Source organism: Lissotriton vulgaris, unplaced genomic scaffold, assembly GCF_964263255.1.
Source record: "Lissotriton vulgaris unplaced genomic scaffold, aLisVul1.2 SCAFFOLD_581, whole genome shotgun sequence".
NCBI lineage: Eukaryota > Metazoa > Chordata > Amphibia > Caudata > Salamandridae > Lissotriton > Lissotriton vulgaris.
The window spans coordinates 717632-739289 of record NW_028255144.1 but is presented as its reverse complement, the minus strand read 5'-3'; the positions used below and the strand labels follow the sequence as shown (position 1 = coordinate 739289).

The 21658-nt window shown below is 44.3% G+C and overlaps 1 protein-coding gene across 1 annotated transcript in view; it reads right to left on the bottom strand.

Moving 5' to 3' along the window:
* LOC147659215 (centrosomal protein of 135 kDa-like) overlaps nt 1-21658 on the bottom strand; it is a 548924-nt gene that overhangs the window by 106741 nt on the left and 420525 nt on the right. Inside the window, exons 13-15 of the mRNA XM_086951883.1 lie at nt 21372-21540; nt 21092-21202; nt 10735-10920 (exon numbers count right to left, since the gene is read on the bottom strand). Coding sequence (XP_086808009.1) covers nt 10735-10920; nt 21092-21202; nt 21372-21540 — 466 coding nt within the window. The remainder of the gene's footprint in view (nt 1-10734; nt 10921-21091; nt 21203-21371; nt 21541-21658) is intronic.

Here is a 21658-nt window from a genome sequence, read left to right as displayed (position 1 = left end):
AAGAAATATATGCACACACTAGCATTTAGTGATGAGCAGCCTTTGCTCGAGCGACCTTTACTTCAGACGTTACATCCTCCAAACACAAGATATCAGATATGCCAAAGGTGCAGGTCGTTCTGACATCCCAGACTCCTCTACTAGTGCTAAAGTCAGCTCCTCCCAGCATTCCCCAGTTACACGTTAATTTCACGTCATGACCAGTTTTGCGCGCACAAGTAGGGTAAAGGTTCCTGCTGACCATACAGACCCCCTCTATGCATCAACCCACCTATGACACACTTATGACTCATCAAGTGAGCACCCACATGTACGCCTCCTTACACGCCTTCTTTCACGCCCATGTGTTCTTATCTCTCTCTTTCACTTGCTCCGCCTTCTCTATTCAATCCAATGTATGTTTTAACTATATATAATGTGTTATGTGAATAAAGAATTTAGATGACGATCCTTCCTGAACCTTAGTGGTGATGGAACCCGATTCTCCAGTAGCTCGAGCTATTGCATTAAAGCCCCTTTGAATCGGACGACACGGACTCTGCCTCTCATTTTATGAGCAATCCTTATTAATGTATAGAAATTCCGACAGGGTAATTAATTATTTACCACAAAGTACTGGCATTTTGAGTTTTTGTTAGAGGCAAACAGATCTATGACTGGTTGCCCCAATTTCTGGAAGAATGGTTGGAGAACTCGGGGGTGAATCTCCCATTCGTGTAGCTGTTGGCTGTGTCTGCTTAGCAGATCTGCTACTTGATTGTCTTTCCCTGGCAGGTGTTCTGCTAGGAGAAAAATATTTCTTGGAATTGTCCACCTCCATATGCTCTGTGCTAAGTGGGACAGCTGTGGAGAGTGTGTTCCTCCTTGTTTCTGGATGTAGTACATGGCTGTCATGTTGTCCGTCCGGATCAACACGGCCTTGTTGTACAGGTATTTCTGGAATGCTTTCAGTGCTAGAAATATTGCTAGTAACTCTAGTTGATTGATATGCAGTTTCTTTTGTTCGATTGTCCAGAGCCCTTGGACTGTGTATTGAAGTAAGTGGGCTCCCCAGCCTGTCAGTGATGTGTCCGCTGTTAGTACTAGTTGTGGAACCCTTGGAAAGGTTTTGTGGGTTCCACCACTGCAGAGTTGTAAGCGTGACTGCCTACCAACACTAGGTCCTTCAGTTGTCCTTGAGCTTGGCTCCACTGCCGTGCTAAGCATTCTTGCAGTGGACGCATTTGAAGTCGGACATGAGGGACAATGAATATAAAGGAGGCCATTATGCCGATGAACTGCATGAACACTCGAGCTGGCAAGGAGTGTTGTGGCTGAAACCTTTGAATGTGAGTCTGCATGTTGGCTATCTTGACTGAATTTGGGTATGCCTTTGCTACTGAGGTGTCTATTGTAGCTCCCAGATATTGCTGTATGTGGGAGGGCTGTAGATGCGATTTTGGGTAGTTTATGGAAAAACCCAGGCTGTGTAGCAGCTGGAGTGTCTGAGATGTATGGATTCCACACTGCGCGTACGAGTTTGCTTTTATGAGCCAATCGTCCAGGTATGGAAAAACGTGGATGTGTTGCCTTCTGAGGTGTGCAGCTACTACCGCTAGACATTTTGTGAATACTCTTTGAGCTGTGGTTACCCCGAAGGGGAGAACCTTGAACTGAAAATGTTGACCTTCTATTGTCAACCTGAGGTATTTCCTGTGAGCTGGATGTATAGGTATGTGAAAATATGCATCCTTGAGGTCTAATGTAGCTAGGTAGTTGCCTTGCTGGAGTAAAGGGAGTACTTGTTGTAGAGTGATCATGTGGAAGTGCTCCGAAAGTATGTATTTGTTCAGCGGTCTGAGGTCCAATATTGGTCTGAGGGACCCGTCCTTTTTGGGAATAAGAAAGTATAGCGAGTATACTCCTGTCCCTTGGTGTTGAATAGGGATTGGCTCTATGGCCCCCTTTTCTAGCATGGATTTTCCCTCTTGTTGTAACAGGGTGATGTGTTCTTTGGACATAGGACGGTGTTTGGGTGGTATGTTGGGTGGAGTAGAAGTGAGTTCCAGGCAATAACCATACTGGATAATTTGTCTCACCCACTTGTCTGTGGTAATTGCGTTCCAGACTGGTAGGAATTGTTTGACTCTGCCTCCGACTGGTGTGAGATGGTCTGGAGGGAGTGTGATGAAGTCACTGTTCGGTGGCAGTGGAGGCTCTGGTGTTATTTCCCCCACATCCTCTGCCCTTGTTGTTATTGCCCCTATAACCTCCCCTGTTAGAGTTTTTGTTAAAGGAACCTTGGGTGTTGCCTTTATATGTAGAGGAATTCTGTGAAGTGTTGCCTCGTGCGGTGCCTCTGTAGGAGGAGCGACAAAAGGAACCTCTGTGTTGTTGAAACTGTAGTGTGCCCATAGATTTAGCAGTTTCGATATCTTTTTTCATTTTATCTAAAATGGTGTCTACTGCAGGGCCAAACAGGAAGTCCTGATTAACTGGTTGGTTGAGGATAGTGGATTGCACCTCATTCTTAAAACCAGAGATGCGTAGCCACGCGTGTCTGCCTAGTAATACGCTAGTATTAATGGACCTGGCTGCTGTGTCGGCTGCGTTAAGCGCACATTTAATGGAGACATTGGTAATAAATTTGCCTTCTTGAATGAGGTCATTAGCCTGAGCTTTGTAAGGTTCTGGCAGGTGTTGCATTAAACCCTCAAGCTGGTCATAGTGTGCTCGATCGTAGCGAGCTAGTAGAGCCTGTGTGTTTGCTATTCTACATGATTTAGAAGCCTGGGAGGCCACTCTCTTGCCTGAGGCTTCTAATATCTTAGACTCCTTATCAGGAGGTGGAGCATCTCCTGTGGTTTGCGAGTTTGCCCTTTTGCGAGCGTTTGCTACTACCAATGAGTCTAGGGGCAACTGGCCTTTAATATAAGCAGGGTCTGTAGGAGCCGCTTTATATTTCTTTTCAATCCTGGGATTGAGTACACGTGCTCTGGCTGGATCTTTGAATATGTCTGGCGCGTGTTTTAGTACCCCTTTTAGCATTGGAAGTGTCCTGACATTTTTCTCAGAGGTAGGAAAAGTGTCGAATAGAAAATCTTCTTCTATTGGGTCAGTGTGCATGTCGACATTGTGGTATTTTGCTGCTCTATCTAGCAGTTGGTTAAGCACAATGGTGTCGTCTGTAGGTGACGGCTTTGTAGGGTATGGGGAGGTATCAGGGATGGGTTGTGTGTCGTATGGATCATTGTGATCCTCCCATGTGGCGTCTTGTGGATTTGGATCCTCTGGTTCGTTAAAGTCATCTTGAGGATCTTCCCCCATGTTATCCTCATCATTATAATCAGAATGTGTAGGGGAGTAGGGCAAAAAAGGCATATTCGGATAGAAAGGAGGAGGAGTAAAGGGCCTAGAGGGAGAAGTCCCGAAGTCCATTTTCTTTGGAGGAATAGGGGGAGGAGTGTATGTGTCCAATGGCCTCTTCTTCCGGTAATAAATTGTAACTTTGCCAGTCTCAGGGTTTATATACAGTTTAGATTGTTCCTCTGATTCCGGATCGGGATGGAAGAGTTCTTCTTCCACTGTCCGTATCTTTGGCGCAGTTGTTTTAGGCTTATGACTTTTTGGCTCGAGGGCCTTCGGTTGTGGAGTCTTTTTCAGCTCGACCGTTGGTTTGGGGTTGGTAACCTTTTTCGGTTCGACGTCTTTTGGTTTAGCCGTCTTTTTTGGCTCGACGCCCTGTTTTGGATCGACTTGAGCTTTTGGTTCGATACGCTTCTTGTGCTCGACCGTTTTCTTTGGCTCCGTGTTTTTTGTCGACTCGAAGACTTTTTTCGGTTCGACGGGTTTTGTGGTGCGATCTCCACTCTTTTTAGGATCGACGGCCTTCTTTGGGTTGTGTGTTCCTTTTGGATCGACGACCAGCTTTGGTTCGAGGTTTTTCTGCAGTTCGATGGCCTTAGACTCAGTAAACTTTTTGTGTGGGTGACCTTCTTTGGTTCGACCAACTTCTTCGGTTCGATGACTTTTGGATCGACGCCTTTCTTCGGTTCGACGACCTTTGGCTCTACGGCCTTCTTCGGTTCGACGACCCTCTTGGGGAGAACGTTACTTGGACCTGGGCTATCGGAAGGCTTTGTTTTTGGCTTCAGAGCCGAGCCAGAAGGCGGGCTTCTGAAGGGACTTGTCGATCTCGGCTAAGGCCTTTAGGCGATGCTTCGACCGGAGCCTTTGGTTTCGGGGTAAGCGACGTTGGGGGCTTTGTACTCACGGTTTGCCCCAGTGGGATCTCGTCGTCGGAGTCCGACTGGTCCTCAACGGTGACGATCTCTAGATCCGAGTCCGCCGCTTCCGGTAGGTCGTGGTCGTCATTGAAGATGTCGTCCGGTGCCGGTCGCTGCATCTCTTGCCTAGAGGCCCGTCGAATCCGGATGGTCTTCTTCTAACGGAATTGGGCACAAGCTGGGCAATTTTCTTTGTTGTGCTCCGGTGATAAGCACTTCTTGCATACTGTATGTTTGTCAGTATGCGGGAATTTGGAGTGGCATTGTGGGCACCTTTTGAACGGACTCCTTTCCATCGACAGCAGGCCCACGTGGCGTCGAAAGGCCCAAAGGCCCGTGTCGACGACTGGATCAAGATGGAAAGTTTGGTTGAGTCAAGAAGTACCAAGCGAGAACAATACCATCGAAGTCGAAGGCCTCTTGGCCTTTTAAGGAAGTTAGTTTCGGTTCCGAAGTTGGAGTAGAGGAATTAACATCCGAACCCAATGGCAGAAAAAAACAATCTGAGGATGGAGAAGATGCCCATGCGCACTGTAGTCCAGAGGAGGAGTCAACTATCTTGTGATACTTCGAAGACTGTTCCAGGACAACAAGGTGCAATCATCCGGACCCAACACTAGGCGGCGATCTATGCAGAAGATATGAATTCAGCAGCCCACATGCCTCAAACGTTATATTAAAATTCACAGAGCAGCAGCAGCTAAATTCATATTCTAAACCTATTTAAATAAAACATATAAAACATTCTTAAATTATGTTAACAAGCACAGAGGAGTTGTCAGTAAAAATTTACACAGTCCGTAAGTTAAGGAAGCAAGGCTCAATTCCCTGTTCTTATGAACTTTTAAACCAATGTTTGTTTTGTTTATTCTTTGTGATTTTTTATGCTTTTAATGAAATGTCCAATATACTTCATGTATATTTTTTAAATGATTTGTTATCACTGTGATAAAATGTCAACATTCGAATAAATACACAAAGTATATATATTTTTCCAAAAAACAATTTTCTGGCTTTCTTTTTAACATCTTGACTTGAATTTAATTAATGTGTGCCACAGTGGTTTATCTTTTGTTGGTTCAGTGACTATATTGGTTGGCCTATGTCTTGTAAATTAGCTTTCTGTTTCATATACAACTGTGTGATTGGTATTGCTAAATAACGAAAACTAACCTCATGCCATTAGTCCACTTCTTACCAACTTAGTGGTAAATGTATGGGACAATTTTGTTTTACAATACACCTCCCCTGTCCCAAAGTTGACAGATAAGGGGGCCTCCTTTTACTTTCTATGATCAATTCTCAAAGAGAAAGAGAGGGACTGTTCTATCATCAGTTAGTTGTCAACAGCAGTAAGCAAGAATTTGCTGTTAGCTTTAAGGAGTCATGAGGTGCAAAGATTAAGCAGTCTGGTCACTTGACGCAAGAGCTTTTGCCCCTGCCGCTTCTTTTGCCCCTGTCGCTTGACTTCTTATTATTGGGTGCTTATAATTTTCCTCTCAAACTATACAAAAGAATAGCAGCCATGATGACCTTGTACTTTAGCCAAGTTCCTAGTGATCATCCAAAAATGGGTGGGTATTCTAAGTAAGAATCAATATTACAATTCCTGAATGAATTACTAAACTTTGATATGTTTTTTGTCAATTCACAATTACTAGTACAGTTTAGAAATATTATCTAGAATACGTGATCTGAAAATAAATATATTTTAGTATGCTGTGACATAAATAAACTCGAAGGAAGTCATGATATGAAGCTATATAATAATTTTGATGCCATAGTCCAAGAGAATACCAACATTTAATTGAGTTTTTATATTGGCAGACAGATATTAGACAAACCTGTTCATTACCCAGTCCTTAACCAGTTCATAGCAAATAAACCACCCATCGCCAATTAAACAGGCACTGAATAATTGAAGAGATCTTCCATGTACCTGGCCAATGAAGGATTTTACTTTAGACCACCACTGCAGGTCCCAACTAACCACATACTACGACCCCTTTTTGACATCTCACAATGACAATCAGATATGGGATGGTATTAACAAAGTCCATCCAGGCAGATCTCTCCACAATTTCTCTCTTTAATATATGCCTGGTCAGTACCATAAACTTTAAACAAAGTATCTCAGAACAGACAACCCAGTGCAGTTACCAGCTAAGTGGCCTATAAACATAAGAAATATCATGAAGGGATCTGTAGGGCTGCTCAAAGTTGCCGCCTAACTGAAAACCATAAACTGCGCCCGTATCTCTCACACTTCTTAATCCATCACACAGCTAAGCAATGTGTCCCATTACATAATAACTGCACCTTGGTGGCCCTCATCCATGACACAGAAACACTTCCCAAGCAAGATCAAAACAAAGACAACACATTATCCATCATACACCCTGCACGGTGTAGCATGCTATCCACCTAGGCAAGCATGTAAGCACCCCACATAGAGTTAGTAAGCATGATATAAATATTACAGTACAATACAATATTTAAATAATTGCTAATGAAATTCATTGTATGTAAATTGTCAAGGTGGTGGTAAAGAGCTGGGGCAAGATGGCTTCTGACCGGCCGTAGTGAGAAGTTGCAGTAAATCCCCCTCCCCCCAATGCTGGAAAAGATGAAATGTTAGATCGTCCTTACCTCCTGGATCTGCTGATCGGCTGTGTGATTGATTACAAATCACGGAGGTGCTGAAGCCTGGGACTGACAGCATCTGTGAAGTTAGCGGCACTGGATCACGGTAAGAGGATGACGCCAAGAACGAACAAGCAACAGAAGGACCTGAAGGATGCACAAAAGGATCCAACAGCCCGAGCTTCTGTGGCTACGACTGTGGGAGGCCCACTGCAATCCCGAAGAACGCTATCAAAGAAAACGGGAGAGAGCGGTGGTACCGGCGGCAATATTGACAATGGCAGCAATAGCGGCAACAGCTTGAGTCAGAAGACCGGTAAGGTGGGTCATGAAGGGAGCAGCAACGCCTGGGAAAGTAGCCTCCGGCAGCCTGCCCTGATGGAATCCTTTTCCGCAATATCGGCAGAATCAGCGAGAGCTGGATTGGGCGATCAGCAGAAGAATGGTGAAGGCGCACACGGTGAGGATAGTGTTGCTGCTTCAAGTCGGGCAGCCAGACAGAAAAGTGGAGCTGAACAACAAGAACACGAATGAGTTTGTTCAGCAGAATCAGATGGAGGAACAGGAGATGGAATCAGGCTGTACTGTGCATAAGGAGCCAACCGTAAGTGACTTGGGCCTTAGTCTGGATGCTACGAGGGGGGCCAGGGGGAGCAAAAACGAACTAGGCAAAAATTAACTTGGCTGTCAGGTGTTATCTCCCTCTGTAGAACCCCTCTTAGAGAAAGCAACCTTAGGGGATATAGGGCAAATAGTGGAACAGAGACAGGGGCCTTGCCACTCTAAAGCACTTGCTGGGTCACCTGAAGGGGACTGTTTCTTTTCTCTCAATGATGACAAAGACTTCATTCTCTAGCGATGGCGACTTCACTGATGGCTCAGATTCAGCAGAGACCTCATCAGTGCAAAGAGCACTGGCTGCTCATAGGGCCGTCTTTCATAAAAGCAGGTCAAAATCTAAATCTAAATCCACAGTGAGCCCGCTCAGAATGGACATCGCCACGGATAGAAAGCTTGCATGGGATTATTCTGCTACTACTCAGCTATACCAGGACGATGGGGCAATACCCGATCATGGTGGGCACAATAATTCGAGCAGCACAGCGCAGACCCCCTCAATGGACTTAGTCTACACCATGCTAAAGCAGATGCAGGGAGAAGCCAGGTTAGAGAGCCGAAGAGCAAAGCAGGCAACTAAGAACCTACAGGGCTCACTCAGGAAGGCGAATAAATGATACGATGATATGGATCACAGGGTTGCCCACGTGGAGGAGAGAACTGGAAGACTTGAGGATGAGGTCAACAAATGGCAGGCTTTTAAGGAGACGCCCTAGAAGATGGTGGAGGATATTCAGTGGAAGTTCGAAGATTTCGAGAATCGGCAGAGAAGGAACAACATCAGACTCTTGGGATTGGCAGAAGGGGTTGAGGGAGAAGATGTTTTGGCCTTTGTGTATCTCTGTTGAAGGGGCATTCCCTGACTTGGCCTCATGGAACTGGGAGGCTGAGGTGCAGCAATCACTATTTTAGTTAGCTTTGATACTCATATTTGTACTGCTTAATGACTATATAGTTGCATAATTGCATGATGGCTAGATGCATAGTTTGTACAGGAACATGTCTCAGGGGGACCAAGGGGAACACAGGGGGGGATGCGACTCGGCTATGGGTATAAGCTACCTCACATAGGTCATCACTGACCTATTTGTCTGTGAGGGGGAGGTCCGGGAGGGGGGGGCTCTGAGGGTTTGGGGTAGTGTTGGGGAGAGGGGGGAAGAGTAGGGTATAGCACAGCACAGTATCTGAGGTTTATGGGGGGGACACGAGGTGTAATGAAGTAAAAAAAAAAACAAAGCAAGAGGAAACTCAAATATGAAGGCAGGAAAATCAAAAATAAACTTAAAGGACAAATGATTGATGTGCACTAATGAGCTAACAAATTGCCTCAGTTAATGTGTGTGGATTGAATGACCAGGTTCAGAGAAAACGGGCTTCTGCAATTCTGTGAACAATGCGTTTGGATTTCTTATGCTTACAAGAGACGCACATAGAGGGGATAAGAGGGAGCTTAATGGAACAGCTAGATTTTCACTTGATCGTAAATACTAAACAGGGGACTAAAACCAGAGGTGTGGCCATACTCTCCAGACGGAGCGATATAACAGTCAAGAGAAAGATGGAAGATCAGTGGGGAAGATGGGTATTGGTGGAGTGTATGATAAGGGGTGAGATGTTTACTATCTGCTCAGTATATGGATCGACCGAGGTTGACCCTGACATTTTTTAATTTTTAGAATCAGAATTAGCTTTCTGGCTCACACCAGTCATCATGAGTGGAGATTTTATTATAAACGGGATGGGGGCTCTGGACGGAGACTGGGGATCGATATACGGGTCGGAAGAAAAGGACTTTTCTAGCAATCTTTAATCTGGCTCGGAATAATTCACTGGCAGATGTGTGGGCACGATTGAAGCCCAACAACCCAGTTAGCACATACCTCTCGGCTCCCCATAAGGTGGTTGCTAGGCTCGATTAGTTTTTTGTATCTAACTCGCTGATGTCCAGGTTTCCGATTGAGAAGCTATCCCAGATTATCTCCAACCATAACCCAATAGTGTTAACAGCTGATACTGTAAGGGGGTAGACCTGAGCGGATGTGGACTTTTGAGAGAGGGCTGCTGAGAGATCCAGGATATGTGCAACATATGAAGGAATGGATAGTGGGCATTCTGGGACATCAATAGAGGAAGCACTTGCTCAGAGGTTGCTTGGGACGCATTTAAGGCCGGGATACGAGTTGAGACCTTGAGCTTTAGTCTACATAGACAGAAACAGGAGGGGCTGGTAGCAAAAAAACTATGCCCGGCAGTAGCTGATGCTGAGGAGGGGTAAATGCTGCAATGGCATTGGGTGTATCGCTGGATCATGCTACGCTAAAACGGACATTGGCAAAATCTGAAGTTCAGGAGCTTATAGCTATCAAGGCAGCTGCAACTTTTCTGGCAAGAAAGGAGCAATGCTATGAGCTTAGTGAACGGGTTGGGCATACATTAGCGGTGCGCCTGAGACAGAAAACATCAATCGCGGAGGTCAAGGAGATATCGGACAGAAAGGGAGGTATAGTTAACGAGCCAGAAGGGATCCAATAGATATTTAGACAATTCTATGGCAACTTATATAGTGAAGAACAGGTGAAAGACCCTTTGGAAATCCAAACGTATTTTAGGGAAATTCCTATACAAACAATTGCAGAGGGAGATAGGGAGGTGCTGGAAACTCCTTTGACCACCGAAGAGATCCTTGCCGCCCTGAGTAGCCTTCCATCTGGCAAAGCAGCTGGGCCTGATCAGATCCCCCTAGAATTTTACAAAGTCTTTGAGGAGGTAATCGGACACGATAACAAGCTTATAATTGTCACTTTTGGTTTTATTTTTTGTCTTAGGAAGTGTGATTCTTACTCGTTGACGATTTTTTTCTTTGTTCGTATTGTTAAAGTATGTATATATCTTAGATGATTTCTGTATGGTTTTACTAATAAAGAATTTAGAAAATTGAAATTCATTGTATGAAATATTGCTTCATAAATATAAATTTTGGGTCTTCTGAAGCTGGTTGCATTTACAATGTAGTGTGTCGATCCCAGTCGTATACTTTGAGAATGATGTCCCGGAGCACAGCAATATAACTGAAGCATATAAAATCACAGTAAAGCACACAAGAATCAAAGTTTGGTGGGAGGATGCTCTGTTGTTTTCCGGCTGTCAATACTAGATCATTAAACATGTTCCATTCCATCGCCAGTACAAATATATGTTTTTATCTTACTTGTTCAATTTCTAGCTCCATCGAGTCCATTTGCTCCTTCAACCTGCGACGCTCAGACTCGGAATTGAGAAGCTCTAGTCGCATGGAGCTGCACTCCCCTTCAGATTGGTGGTATTTGCTTTGCCATGTTTCAACTTCAGAAGTAGCTCTTCGATAGTTCTCCAAGTGTTCTCTGTTCTCCTTTTCCTGAGAACATAAAAACAATTTTCATTGTGACCACACGTCTTCATTATGCAAAAATCAACATCACAAGCTTGCATTTGTGGAAAAAACTTTTCTTAGCATACATCAAAGCTGGAACCTCGACGTTACATGACAGATGAAACTATTTTTTCTTTTGCTTTTGTGATCCAGACAGTAAGATGAACTTTCAAGTGGTATGTGGTTGCTTTTAGAAGTCCTGTTCTAGGTGAGCTTGGGCAATGGCGGTTATAATGATAAAATATTATGCATTTGGAGAGGCGTTTTTTCAACCATCTCCTTTCCTAAAGATTTGCATGACTATAATGAGCGAGGTGACCTTTCTCTTGGCCTGCAGCAGTCCATACAGCTAAAATGCCATTTCTTCTAATTTGTATCAGACGATGCGCTTGTTCAATCCTCCTGTTCGTCTCCTGCCTCACATAAACAAAGTCATGCCTCTAGTGCAAGGTGACTGTGCTATGGCATTAATTCCTTCTTTTCCCTTTGATAAGCAGGTGGTTCTTCTAGCTTTGTCCACTTGGCCTCTCTGTCTGGCAAAGGGGAAGTATATTGTGGCAGGAAATTCAGAATTCGCCAGATCCTACCTTAGGTGCATATAACGATAAAGACAAGAAGAGACATCTACGATTGACTACAGAGAGCAACCAGACCAAGGTACGTTTCCACTAGCTTGTAGTAAAATGTAAGAGAAGGAGCTCACAGGCTTTGGTGCTCCATCTGAGGTCATCTTCAGATTTCTGCAATAAAGGTTAAGGCCACTCAGAGTAACCAGATAGCTATTTCCGGCCTGGGAAGAAGTATGCCCATTATAAAAATGCTACAAAAAAATTAAAGATCAGTTTAAATCATCTCCAGAGATAAAGAGGTTCCTTTCTCATGAGAATATAACTGTGCTCCATTTTGCCACTCCTCAGTTTCATTGATTTTACCCCCAAGCGAACATTAGAAAGGTGCCCATTCATATTGTGACATCTAGTATTAGAGGTGTGTCAATACTCGGTTTGACCCACACCGAGGCTAGTAAGACAATAAAAGCTAACAGCCTGGGTGATCTTCTCAGCAAAGATGTAATAAAAAATGTCAGATGCCTGCAGCCAAACCACTCTATGTACCTAAAAAAGCAGCACCTTTTTGTAAGTTCACTTCATATCTGAGCTAGTGATCCATTAGGGAGAAAATGATGAACAGAGCTCATGGTAATCCCTTAAGCTTTTCAAACCAATGTCAGGGTTTGCCTTCAAACTCTTTAATGGATTTGTTCTTGCAGTCTGGCTGTTCCCATTTCGCTTGACTAGAGGCATTGGACAGCAGTATTATTTTCACAGGGAAAGGATTTAGCAGAAGGCTATAACATTACGTTCATCCTGAGTAACAGGTGCCACTATAGCCTGACCAGGAGGTGAATTCTTCAAGGACTTCAGATTGAGGGCAAGTTCGTGCTCCTTTCACTTCTCTTTTATGCAGCATTTTCTGTGGCAGTATGAATTTGTTAGTCCTTTAAAATTGAACAATAGATGCTTAGGTGTTATGAACTTTCTAAGGTTTCCCAAATGCTGGGAGAATGCCAGTTCACAGGCAAATTCAGAAGGAAATAAATGGTTTGATGGAACTGAAGCACTAGAAAATACAAGTAGCAAAAAGAGCAGAGAGTTCAATTCTCAATATAGAGCTATCCTGATCAAGCGACCTATAGATACTAAATCAAGAGGCCATTGACCTATTTAAGTACCTTCAGCCAGGTACTAAACATGTCACAATTCCCCACAAGCACTTAGTGGGTGGCTTGAATGAACTATGAGCGCATTAACCTTTTTAAAAAATTATATTTTCAGTACTAGCTGGTAAACATTTATCATCTCAATCACCATTAGAAAATTAACAGCAAGGCAGAATGGATATCCAGGCTTGGATTATTTTCAAGTAATAGGTACTCATGTCAGGATAAACCACTGGCTGGATCCCTTTTAGCTTTATGGAATTAATTCTCATACATGCAGCATTCAACTACAAAAAGTATGACTCCCCAATGCTCTACCCTTTTCTGTGGTTTCAGGAGTCTTCCAATTCCAGGGATTTGTTACATTTTCTGCAATCACATAACAAATGCAGGGTTGCAGCAGGGAGAATAAACGAACGAGGAGACATGCAGCAGTGAGCCTAGGGGACTCCTGAGAGTACATAAGCACATCAGGGGAAGGCCCCACTGGCCCTCTTGACTTAGCGCTCCCTCCCAGCTAAAGCAGAGACACCATGGCACCCTGGGCAGCCTTGGTGCACAACTGAGATTGCTCCCAATTCTTCACTCCAAAACAAATTGCCTAGTATTTTGATGCTGTAACGTTTTTTGAAAACTCTGAAGCACACACTCTCTTGCCCCATCTCTTCTGTGAATCTCTTGTTCTTTGTAATACTCTGTCTGCTTTTCCTCTTTGTTTATCCTCCTTGCCTATCCATCCACCCTGCTAGATGCCTCCATTATTCTCCCCTATTTTTAATTGTTTTTTGCGAACATATCTAGCATATGAGCTGCACACTCAGACTCACATTTTTAAGAAAACAAGTTACTTACTTGTAACTTTAGTTCCCCAGTATTGGTAACTTTCATAGATTCCCATAGCTTGTATCATTCTCCGTCGTCGGAATGGGAGTCTCAGTAACAAAAATAACATAGCATTAGGTACAAAAGAGAAAGAAAAAGGCCTAGGCCTCACTCCCTTTTGTAGCATATCCACCTCTTTTTGCAAAAGAGACCAAAACTAAGCATCAGCCAATCAGAAGAGCCTCAACCCATAGAACCCTCCTGAAGGAACCTCAGAGCCACATCTGCTGAAGGCTGAGCTTTCCCAGGGGAGGAGGGTGGGCGCATGGGAATCTATGAAAGTTACCAATACTGGGGAACCAAAGTTACAGGTAAGTAACTTGTTTTCTTGCCCCAGTATTGGAACTTTCATAGATTCCCATAGCTTGTATCAGAGTAGCTAGCAGTAAGCAATAAAGCACATTTTGTAACATAAATAAAGAGACATGTCAGTATCCCTAACTTTATAGTAGAATAAGTAAACCACATATTGAAATAACAATCCGTACTAACAGTAAATACAAAATGTGCAGAAATAGGAAGGAGGGATAGTAGGGAAAGCTCACCAATCAGTGGAAGAGGTTCCTCAGGGCTTCCTGGCCCACAGCTGTGGTCTTTCCTGTGTCAAGGATTCCAAGCAGTAATGCTTCGTAAAGGTGTGCGCGCTGCTCCAAGTCGCAGATCTACAACTGTACTCCTGCGAAGAGAGCTGTAGAGGATGCCACGGATCTTGTGGAGTGTGCTCTGATCTGCTGTCCAGCGGCTTACCCGCTGTAGAGTGGCAGTATAGAATGGCACTGGAGATCCATCTCGCAATACTCTGTTTTGACTGTTTTGACAGTGGAAGGCCCTTGGGAGGACCACCAAAAGCGATGAATAATTGAGAAGATTTACGAAACCCTTTGGTGCAATCTAAATAAAATTTCAAGCACCGCTGCACATCCAGAGAATGGAGTGACCTCTCAGCTGGTGTGGAAGGGTGAGGAAAGAAAGACTTGAGAATCACAGGTTCATTGAGATGAAAGTCTGAAGGCACTTTTGGTATGAACCTCGGATTCGTTCTTAAAATCACAATATTTCTCTTGAACTGGAGAAAAGGTTCCTGTATTGTGAGAGCCTGCAATTCCCTAATGCCTATTGCCGATGTTAGAGCAAGAAGAAGAGACAATTTTCAAGAAAGAAATTTCATGTCTGCCCGATGAATCGGTTCAAAGGGATTTTTCATGAGCTGCGCGAGAACCAAATTCAAATGCCATGTGGGAGACGGAGGCCTCCCCGGGGGAAAGACTCGAAATAAGCCCTTGAGAAACTGCTTAATAATCCTAGATGACCAGAGAGAAGGTCCAGATGAAGTGAATCTGTAGCGAGAGATTGCTACCAAGTGAACTTTAATGGATGAATGAGCCAATCCTGCCTTAGCCAAGGACAAGAGATAAGGTAGAAGTTAATGAGGCTGAGAAGAGAAAGGGACCACTCTCTACTTCTGGCACCAAATGCAAAATCTTTTCCATTTCAAACGGTAAGTCTTGTTAGTGGAAGGGGCTCTAGCTTGAGACAGAACTTCACTTATCTCATTTGAGATGGGAAGGTTTATGAATTCTCGCTGCTCAGGAGCCATGCTGTCAGGTGTAAAGAACGTGGATCCGGATGCCAAATCTGCCCATGGGACATCGTGAGAAGATCCGGAATCGCCCGTAAAGGAAGTGGAGGAACCAGAGTAAGAAGGTGTAGCTCCGTGAACCAGAACTGCCGCGGCCAAGCAGGAGCTACATGGTTCCGCCTTGATCTTTCTGAGCAGCCTCAGAATCACCGGAATGGGGGGAAAGGCGTACAAAAATGCTCTTGACCAAGCTATCGAAAGCGCATTCCCTAATGATCCTCGATGGTGAAGCCTTCTTGCGTAAAATTGGCATTTTTTGTTGATCGGGATGGCAATGAGATCTATTGAGGGTTTGCCCCACCGATGATAAATGTCGTCCAGTATCGTCTGATTCGGTTCCCATTCGTGGCTGACTGACGACAGCCTGCTGAGTCTGTCCGCCTTTTCGTTTAGTACTCCTGGTAGATGTTCTGCCTGCAGTGATATGACGTGTAGAATAGCCCACTCCCAAATCTTCTGGGCCTCTTCAGATAACGGAAGAGATTTGGTACCCTCTTCCTTGTTTATGTAGTGCATGGACGTAGTGAGGTCCGTGCGGACGAGAACCGCTGACCCCTGCAGTCATGGGACAAAAAACGCCTGCAGTGCCAGCCTGATTGCCCTGAGTTCCAGGAGGTTGATGTGAAAATGACGGTGCTGTGGCAACCAATGCCCGCTGACATGAAGATCCTTAAGCACCGCACCCCACCCCTCCAGTGAAGCATCCGTCATTACCACTTGATGAGCCGGATTGCTTACGAAGGATAGACCTCTGGAAAGGCTTTCTTGCTTCATCCACCACAAGGCTGCTCTTTTCATTGCCACAGTAATCATCACCTTGTCGTCAAATGAGCCATGAACTTGCCTACATTGTTTGTCTAGCTGTTCCTGAAGAGATCGCATAAGCAACTTGCAGTGACGAATCAGAGGAACGCATGAAGAGATCACTCCCAGAAGGGATTTGTAACGGCGTACTGAAAGACACTTTCTTTTTCTCAATAACCGTGCCATGGATTTCAGTTTTTCCTGCCTTTCTAGGGATGGAAATGCTTTGTTGAGAGTTGTGTCCAAGATGGCTCCCAGGAAACGCGCCATCCTGGATGGGAATAGAGATGACTTCTCTCAGTTGAGAGTAAGACCCAAATTCTGGAATAGGTTTGTACATGCGTTGACTGCTTCTCTCGCAGCCTCCCTGGACGGGGCCTTCAGCAACCAGTCGTCCAGGTATGGGAAGACCTTAAAATGATGTTTCCGTAGGAAAGCTGCCACCGGTGCCAGCACCTTGGTAAAGATCCTTGGGGCAGAGCGAAGTCCGAAGGGTAAAACCCTTAATTGAAAGTGGCTCTTGGCTTATGTAAATTGAAGAAACCTCCTGTGCGTTGGGTGAATGGGTATGTGAAAATACGCATCCTCGAGATCGAGAGTGGCCATGAAATCCCCTGGATTGAGGAGACGTAAGATATCCTGGAGTTAAAACATCCGAAAGGATTGGGAAATGAGATAGGTGTTTAGCTCCCTGAGATCTAAAATAGGGCGCCATTTCTCCAGTGTCTTTTTTACCAGGAAGAACCTGGAATAGAATCCTTCTCCGCTCTGAGTTAAGGGGTCCAGCTCCACCGCTCCCTTGAGGAGCATCTGATGAACTTCGAGCTGCGAGAGACACAGATGTTCTGAAGGAATGGCAGCAGGGGGCTTGGAAGGTGGCATCTGTGTAAACTCCAAAGTATGGCCCTTTCGAATGATGTTGAGCACCCAACGGTCTGATGTTATCCGTGTCCAGTTGTGGTGGTATTGAGATACCCTGCCTCCTACAGATGTTGTTGTGGAGGTGGGTACAGTAGGCAGAGCCGGAACGCCGCTATTGCCTCTTGGACGTATCACATCCCTGGCGGTTCTGCTTCCCTCTAGCATTCGACCTACAGAAAGACGAGGCTTGACCTTGCTTTTGGTGGTAGGGTTGCCGATACGATTGTGACGTTGATCCGTATGAAGAGTATCTTTGCTGCTGGTACGAGCCTCTGTATGACGTAGTTCTCCTTACTCTGGCACCCCTGAATGGAACTTTCCAATACTGAAGTGTACAGAGGGACCTAGCCATCTCTGTATCCTTCTTTATTTCTTGGAGGGCATCATCAATGTGTTTACCGAATAGTGACTCACCATCAAAAGGGAGGTCCAAGATCTTGTTCTGGACCTCCGGTCTGAACCACGTCACTCTGAGCCACCCTTGGCAACGAAGAACCGCTGCACCAGCCAATGAACGAAAAGCTGTAGTGGCAATGTCCATGGCACAATCTATCCCCTCTGCCGATGTTGCTTCCCCTTCTTGTAGTATCTTCTTGGCCTCTCCTCTTGACTCCTGGGGAAGTTGTTCCAAATAAGGTGATAGCTAGGTCACACCATAATTGGCGATCATACCTGCCCAGTATCGCCAAATCATTTGCCGCTCGCACCAGAAGACTTGCCATAGAAGAGAACCTCTTACCTGTGTTATCAAGTCACCTGCCCTCCTTATCAGGAGGAGTTGTAAGGGGTGCAGAAGGGTTGCAGGACTTCCTCTGTGCCGCCTGCGATATCACAGAGTCCAGTTTTGGCTGCCCAGTCAAGGACGCCGGACCATCTTCAGGGGCCTTATATTTCTTTTCCAGGGGTGGTAAGACTGGAATTACCATAGCTGAGTTTTTTATCGCCTTTAGACCCTCTTCACACACAAGGCCACAATGGGTATAGATCGGGTTACCTTCCTATAGGGCTCTTTAAATTCATAGAGGAAACACTCCGTCTGTACAGAAGGCATAGGCAGCTTGAATCTACTAGATGCTCTCTCCATCAGCTTATGAAAACGCCCAATATCTGCTGGGGGAGAATCCACTGGGTCCGGACTAGGTGACGCTGGATCCAGGATCACATACTCATCCCATTCTAAGCCCTGATTAGGCCTGTTATCAACATCCTGATCCTCATCCGAGGAAACATCCTGAACGTCCGGTAGTACTGGAGGTATATTAGGAGCAGGTGTTTGTGGCTGAGAGAACACTTGGGTCGGCAACTCCTGAGAAACCATCATCGGAGTCGTAGGGGCAGGTGTGGTCTGAACTGCTGGGACAGATGCAACCTGAGTTGGAGCCTGAGAAAACCTGGTTTTATAATCCTGCAGCATGCTATGGAGATCCGCCAAGAGTGAGGAAGGAACAGACACCATCTCCTGGCCTGCGGTCTCCTGATGTTGATAAGTGTTGGTAAGAACATTCATGAAGAAACTCACCCTCAGAGTCAGTTTCCTGGCATTTTACCAACAGTTGAGAGGAACTGTGAGCATACCCAAAAAAGTCCTGATCATCCTCATCAGAATCTTCTTCTTCTTCCAGTAATAAAGCGGGAGGCAAGGGGGTAACCCTCCTTGGAGACGTCATGTCCGGTGTTATACTTTTCAAGGCAATAGTAATTTTCTCCGTCGACGACTGCATCGTCGACGGTACCATGGGCGATGGAGTAGTTAGAGGAAAACTCGTCGACGAGGTCATCGACGGAAGTGCCTCCGTCGACGGGTGAACTGTCGACGACGAGATGGGCATCATCGACACAGCTGTAGACAAGACCGTCGACGCTTCCGCCGCCGTCGTCATGGTCGTCGAAGCTCTCGTTGACGATACCGTCGTCATCACCATCGTTGACGAAATCCTCATCGTCGTCGATACCCCCGTCGACATCCTCGTCGACGTCGCTGTCATCGACGATCCCGTCGACGCCGACTGTACAGTCGACGGTATAACTTTCGCCACCTTAGATTTATAAGCCTTCGTCGAAGGAGTCTTCTGCTGCGTTGTCGACGACTTGGCTTGGATGCTACCCCGAGTGATTGGCAGTGGTTAGGCATTTTGCAAGCAGTCTCCCATCACATTTTGGCTGTTTATTCCCAGTATCCAACAATAACAACTTGAGTGACCATTAACCCTGGGTTCTGGAGAAGCGCGCAACTTGATGTACAGCACTTAAACGTCTCAGCGGAGTAGTAAGAGCTATATAAATGTATAAATGCTATATACTACAATATGTATTTCTCTGTAAAGTGCTCAAATAGGGTATGGTGAAGTAGCACTCTAAAAAAATACTCAAATAAATAAAATAAATACAGCACCTTGTGATTGATAGGTTCCTAATGCAAAAAAAAAAACATTCTCAATAAGGTATTACTCTGCTCCTTGGAAATAGGTTCACAAAGAACTATGGGTGAGTTGTACAAAGATGTTTTTAGGTTGCAAACGGCCAGATTCACAGAATCAGGCAGTTTGTGACCACAAAGAAGAGTACTTAAATGTACAAAAGGCAAAACTCGAGTCAGTAACTTGTTACTGAATCGCAATTTGCATCAGTTAGTCAATATTTGGAAGGGGCGTGTTTAGGGCGTCCCTTTCAAATACTGATTCCGAGAAGTATGTACCAATGTTTGCGACCAAATTCTGGTTGCAAATCATGAATACTTTACCGCCCATTCAAAAGTGGTGATAACCTGTTCACAAACAAGAAGGGGCCCCCAGGAGTATCTTCTGCTTTGAGAATGTTCAAAAAATGAAAGTTACATTTTTTTTTTAAACGCATCCCATTTTCCTTTGTATTTGTGTTGCATTAAAAAATAAATGATTTTTTTATTTAAACATTAATCACAGCCATGGTGGTCTGCTGACCTCAGAAGATCACCATCCCTATGATAGCATTCATTCCTCATGGGTCATAAACGGTGGCCTACCTCAGTAATATTAATGAGGTAGGTTGATTTGCCACCCCATAGGTATTGCTAAAAAAAAAAAATGAAACTAGCATACATTTTGAACAGCGATGATCAAATAGTGATTCCGAAAAAAACGTAATTTGAAAAACGCTATCCTTCAGAATGTACATCTGGCCCTTAGTTATTTAGCAACAACCAAATTACCCTCCCACCAAACTCGCCAAATGTATTAAATCTTTTCAATTTTCATCTACCAGTTGCATTAACATTAGGAGACCCATTACATCTACTTTTTAAAATAAAACAGGAAATACTGTATGACACTTCATTCAGTACAACGGTCCACAGACAATGTTTTTTCATCTTCATGTGCCCTAGCCCTTCATCACTCATACCTTCGCAAACATGTCTTCTTTTAATGCAGTTATTAGCACTAATAACACTACTTACTACTGCCACGCCTAGCGATGACAGCCTTTACCTACTTGTCCTAGGTGCTCAATGGTCTTCCTTATGATGTGACTGGCACTAACAAAGCTGCTCCCTTGAAAGGTATCAATTTCTATGGAGAGTGACGCCATTAATGACCAACCAAAAGACACATGTATTGATATCAAAAGCACACTTCTTGCTGTGAGAGGAATGCTGGGCTTCTCAGACTGCATCTAAATTATTCCATCAACTTTCTGGTATACAAGTAGTGAGACAGAGGCCTGGCACAAATGACACCTAATTATCATCTATATGTAAAAACGTATTCTCCCTTTTAATTATCTAGGTCTGAGCAAAGAAGAGATAGCTGGATATCGAAAGCTGCAGACAGTTTAGTGTACTACTGGATTTGTAGTTTGTTACCATCCAATTGTCTTGTTTTGTGGATCAGTAGTGTGCTAACAATATTCAAAATGTTGTAGAGAAGGGCATTTGGGATTTCTTTGTTGCTACTGGATAACAAGCCAAACGTATTTGCTAGCACCAAAAACAAGCTTTTTATTCTGTGCCACCATAACTATGCTGTGAAATGTAACATAAGTGATAGGTGTATTGAACCTGTGAATATGAATTAAATTCCACCCCAATTGCATTCAATTACAGGCATTTAATAAAATACATTCTTTACATCAACTTTGAAATGATGATGTCACGTTATGGCCTAAAATATAACGTACACATTTAAAACAACAATAAGAAAATTGCAGCAACCTACTTTAGAATGTATTATACTCTCAAGTCTGGAAACATCTGTGATAGTATCTTGCACCTTGAGCTTAACATCCTCAAGTTCCTTCTGGGAATCTTTCAGTCTGTGGTTCAGTGTCTAAAAAAACATATACTTCTTAAAAGTTAGTAAGAATACAGTATTTATTAATGTAAAATGCAGACTGCCACTATCTCTGTGGGTACAGGCATTTATTGCTCAAAAAGGTTTCTGAAATACACAGATTACAACTTTTTGTTGTACTGGTAACAAGGAAAGCAACACATACCTGGTTTTCTTGTTTTGTCCTAGAGAGTTGGTCCTGTAATCGGCAATTCTCTTGAGCTGCAGACTCCCTGTCTCTGCCTGTGCGAGAAAGTTCTTCATTGGTGTCATCCAGTTGGCGGCACATCCTGGCAAGTTCTTGATCCCTGATGTTGACAAGTTCCTTAGCTTTTCTTTTTACAAATGATAAACATGGCGGATTAAAATGCTGCTTGAATAAACAAGCTGGTACACTTCAAGGTAAGGGCAAGGAGTCCAGAGAGAGCATTGGATTCTACAACAGATTCTCAT